The sequence below is a fragment of the Fragaria vesca genome, linkage group LG4 (genome assembly GCF_000184155.1).
Source record: "Fragaria vesca subsp. vesca linkage group LG4, FraVesHawaii_1.0, whole genome shotgun sequence".
NCBI classification, from domain to species: Eukaryota; Viridiplantae; Streptophyta; class Magnoliopsida; order Rosales; family Rosaceae; genus Fragaria; species Fragaria vesca.
In genome coordinates, this window is record NC_020494.1 from 6,535,467 (window position 1) to 6,539,921 (window position 4,455).

General features: G+C 39.6%; 1 protein-coding gene across 1 annotated transcript in view; it reads left to right on the top strand.

The window, feature by feature from the left end:
* Window positions 1–4,455, top strand: part of LOC101291426 — a 10,873-nt gene that overhangs the window by 373 nt on the left and 6,045 nt on the right. The window contains exons 2-9 of the mRNA XM_004297951.1: window positions 75–1,204; window positions 1,359–1,371; window positions 1,627–1,963; window positions 2,024–2,122; window positions 2,248–2,619; window positions 3,275–3,483; window positions 3,823–4,219; window positions 4,301–4,448. Of these exons, the coding sequence (XP_004297999.1) occupies window positions 75–1,204; window positions 1,359–1,371; window positions 1,627–1,963; window positions 2,024–2,122; window positions 2,248–2,619; window positions 3,275–3,483; window positions 3,823–4,219; window positions 4,301–4,448 (2,705 nt within the window). The remainder of the gene's footprint in view (window positions 1–74; window positions 1,205–1,358; window positions 1,372–1,626; window positions 1,964–2,023; window positions 2,123–2,247; window positions 2,620–3,274; window positions 3,484–3,822; window positions 4,220–4,300; window positions 4,449–4,455) is intronic.

Sequence of the window (4,455 nt, forward strand, 5' to 3'; positions counted from 1 at the left end):
AAGAAAAATAGGCAATGAAGATGGTGGAAACCAAAAGCTGCTAAGACTTTACGTTATTTTCCATTGGCTCCTAGATTGCAACGTTTGTATATGTCTCGCCATACTGCAGATGATATGTCTTGGCACTCTAAAATTCGGACAAAAGACGGGGTTCTTCGACACCTTGCTGATTCTCCAGCTTGGGCACATTTGGATGAAAAGTATCCAGATTTTGGTAACGAGTGTCGTAATGTCCGCTTGGGTTTGGCTAGTGATGGTTTTAGTCCTTTTGGAATGAGTAGGACTACACATAGTACATGGCCTGTTGTGATGTCTGTTTACAATCTACCTCCTTGGTTATGCATGAAACAGCCATACTTGTTCTTGTCATTGCTTATACTAGGCCCAAAAGGACCTGGTAATAATATTGATGTGTACTTACAGCCATTAGTGGAAGAGCTCAAGATGTTGTGGAATGAAGGAGTAGAGACATATGATGCATTCAAGAAAGAAATGTTTAGGCTGCGAGCTGCTGTGTTATGGACTATTAATGATTTTCCTGCATATGCCATGTTATCTGGTTATAGCACAAAAGGTTTCAAAGCTTGTCCGGTGTGTGTTGAAGATATAGAGTCTGTTAGGCTCAAGAATTGTAAAAAGTTGGTATTTATGGGAGCTCGTCGATGGTTGTGTGATGATCACCGCTACCGTGGATGGAAGAATAATTTCAATGGTAAGGTTGAACGAAGACCTCGCCCAAATGGTTTGACGGGTTCACAATGTCTAAGAGCAATTCGTGGTTTGATAATTAAATTTGGGAGAAGGAAAAAGAAAAAAGGAACTCGAAAACGTAAACAGAATGTTCAAACACTGCCTGAGGAGGACTTTGGTAATTGGAGGAAGAGGAGTATATTTTTTGAACTGCCTTACTGGGAGCATCTTTTATTGCGACATAATTTAGATGTCATGCATATTGAGAAAAATGTCACTGATAGTGTTCTTGGTACCTTACTTAGGCTGCAAGGGAAAAATAAAGATAGTAAAAATGCTCGAAACGACATGGTTCTTCTCAATGTCAAGCATGGTCTTCATCCTGTAACCACTGAAGGGAATAACGATACCATATATCCTCCAGCTAGCTTTAATCTGTTAAAAGATGAGAGAACGATGATGTGTGAAGTCATGGCTGACTATCGACCCCCAGATGGCTGGTCTTCCAATATTGGTAGTTGTGTCCGAGTTGAAGAAAGAAAATTTGTTGGCTTGAAGAGCCATGATTGTCATATCATTATGCAATATCTATTGCCAATTGCCATTCGTCGGCCTATTAAGTGTAAAAAGCTTATTAAGGTCTTACTTGAATTGAGTGGATTTTTCAGATTGTGCACGAAGGTTGGTTCAAAATCTTATTTTGAAGATTTATGGGTCAAGATAGCCTTAACGCTATGTGAGTTGGAGTGTATAATGCCACCCTCATTTTTGATATAATGGAGCACTTACCAATTCATTTGGCCGATGAAGCTGCAATTGGAGGCCCAGTTCAATATAGATGGATGTATCCAATTGAAAGGTAAATGTATTTTATGCGTTTAGTATTCATTGATCTGTTCATCTCTTGGCATGATTAATTAAACTGTTTGTGTTTAGGTTTCTGCACACATTGAAGCTGTATGTTCGCAATAAGGCTCAACCTGAAGGATGCATTGCTGAAGGATACATAATAGATGAGTGTCTCTCATTTTGTACCATGTATTTATCAGGTGATACTGAATCAGAAAGAATCAGATTGTCTCGTAATGCTGATGACCCTAATAACATCGTCAGACCTGGGTTGCCATTATTTGTTACAAAGGGACGAGCTTTAGAAAAGGGAAAAAAGTTTATGTTAACTGATGAGGAGAAGAAGCGAGCTCATACGCATGTGCTTCTCAACTGTCCAGAAATTGACAGCCACTTGAAGTATGTTTGGAGCTACTTTGTGATTGTATACATTACTAATTTCAATTGAAATGTATAGCTTAACTAAGTAATGTACTTATAACAGGGAGCATGTGGAAATAGAGAAAGGAGAAGAGGTCGACGTTCTGTACAAGAGTCTGAGAGACAAGCAAATTTATCATTTTTCAAGTACTTTAAGAGCAAGGTAAATCTATTATATAGAAATACAATGCTGCAAATTTTACTGATATGGGACAGTGAATTTCTAACTTATATATTTATCATAATGTACTTTATTGATATGCTGCAAATTTTTGTTTCTATCTGCAGATCAGAGAAAAGATTAATGAAGGTGATGTGAATATTGATCCTGATATTTGCGCATTGGCGGAAGGACCAAATAATGAAGCCAAACGTTACAAAAGGTACGCCATGAATGGTTGCCGTTTTCATGTGAAGTCAGTTGACACTGGTTCTACATATCAAAATAGCGGTATTTTTGTCCAAGCTGGAAGTAATTGCTATGCTACTGCCAATGACCGCCAACCAAGAGATGACATGCTTGACTATTACGGCGTATTGACTGATATCATCGAATTGGACTATCATAATGGTAGGAAAGTATTGCTGTTTGAGGGGAACTGGATTGATAGCCGGACCTATAGTCGAGGATTGAAAAAGGATGAGTTTGGCTTCATATTGGTAAACTTTAATTATTTGCTTCCACCATCCGATACCTTCATTTTTGCTACTCAAGCACAACAAGTTTTTTTACGTTAAAGATCCTATTGAACCTGACTGGGAGGTGGTTGTGAAGGCAAAACCAGGGACTTTTTTGATATGGGTATAGATCTTGATCCAGCACCGTATGCGCCTCAACAACTAGGACATGAAGCAGTGAATGAGGAAGATGTGACAATACCACGAACGGATGTCTCAGGAGTTAATTTGGATTAGTCATTTGTTCATCTAGGCAAACTGGATTAATATTTTGCTTGTAGTTGCTTTTTCTGTGCATGAAGGCAAAACCAAGGGACTTGTTCTATATGGGAATGTAACAAATATGTTCAATTGATGGGAATTACTTAGTTGTCCATTTTACTTTTGTTTAGCGCTAAATTGAAGATCGAGCTTAAAAAGAATGGAGATACTCAACAGTAGCTCTAACTTTAAGGAGGGGTGTATTGCCGCTCAAAACTGGATACTTAGATTCAATTCAATGCTGGAAATTTGGGGCGGGTGTAATGCCGCTCAAAACTGGATACCCACACGGACTAAAGTGCCTACCTTAAAGAAACAATAAAAAAGAAGGGAATAACATGCCTAGAACACCGTTTGGGTCTCTATTTACTCTTAGTCTTTCCACAACCACACAAAAAGAAACAACGACTGCTGCAAGAGGCTCCGATCGCCGACTCAGATCCCACCACCACCGCTGTGCCGGAAGCTGGTAAAGGAATGTCCGATCGCCGACTCAGATCCCACCACCACCACTGTGCCGGAAGCTGGTAAAGGAATGTCCGATCGCCGACTCAGATCCCACCACCACCGTTGTGCCGAAAGCCGGTAAAGATACGTGATATTCGTTCACTAACTCTATGAGCACACTGAACGGTTAAAGTACATGGTCATTTGGGTTTGTAGATCTATAAATTGGCTGTGAATTTCTATGCTAATTTTCATATCCATCAGGTTTATTGAGAGGGATTTCTAACCAAGTGATATGCCAAATTAATTTTGATTTGGTGGAATGAGGTTAACCTTTGGTGAAAATAACTAGAATCTGAACATGTACAAGTATGCTATCAATCTAGAATTGTAACAGCAGCTATGACAATGATGACAATATCAACATAGATGCTTAACAACAGCTATTACAGTATCTCAATGTTTGTTTAATTGCAGAATGTCCCATTATGACATGGATTTTCAGCTAGCTGATGATGGCCTGGAATCGCTGCATGACAGCGTCGAATACGATGACAGTGAAACTCAAGATGTTGGTCATTTATTTGTGCCTCAATCAACAGCTCCTACTGAAAACAGAAGTAGTGAAGCCAGTCGCGGTAATAAGAAAAGAGGGCGAGGGAAAACGATTGGAAAATGGGCAGTGGGTAGAGTGAGAGAACAGGTTAAGTGGGGAATGTATGGGGCACCTGTGTGGCCAAGGGATAAGTGTGCACATTACAGCCATTTCCTTGGTAGTTTGGCAACTGATGGCGTTTATTTCCCAATTGACGTACAAGATTGGCGTCACTTTGATGTTGATAACGACCTTGGAAAGGCATGGTTGCATATTGAGGTATGTAAACTGATAATCTAGAATTATATTGATAGGTTGATTCATCTAATTAATAAGGGATTATAATATTTGGAATTGTAGGGGACAATTGATTGGTCTGAGGCTGACACTGCTGCTAAGAAATCTAAAATCAAGAAATATGCACTTGAGAGACTCTCAGATCGCTGGAAGCACCACAAGGCAGACTTGAAGAAATTGTATTGGGTGCCCAACAAAGGGACTGATGAGCGTTTTCA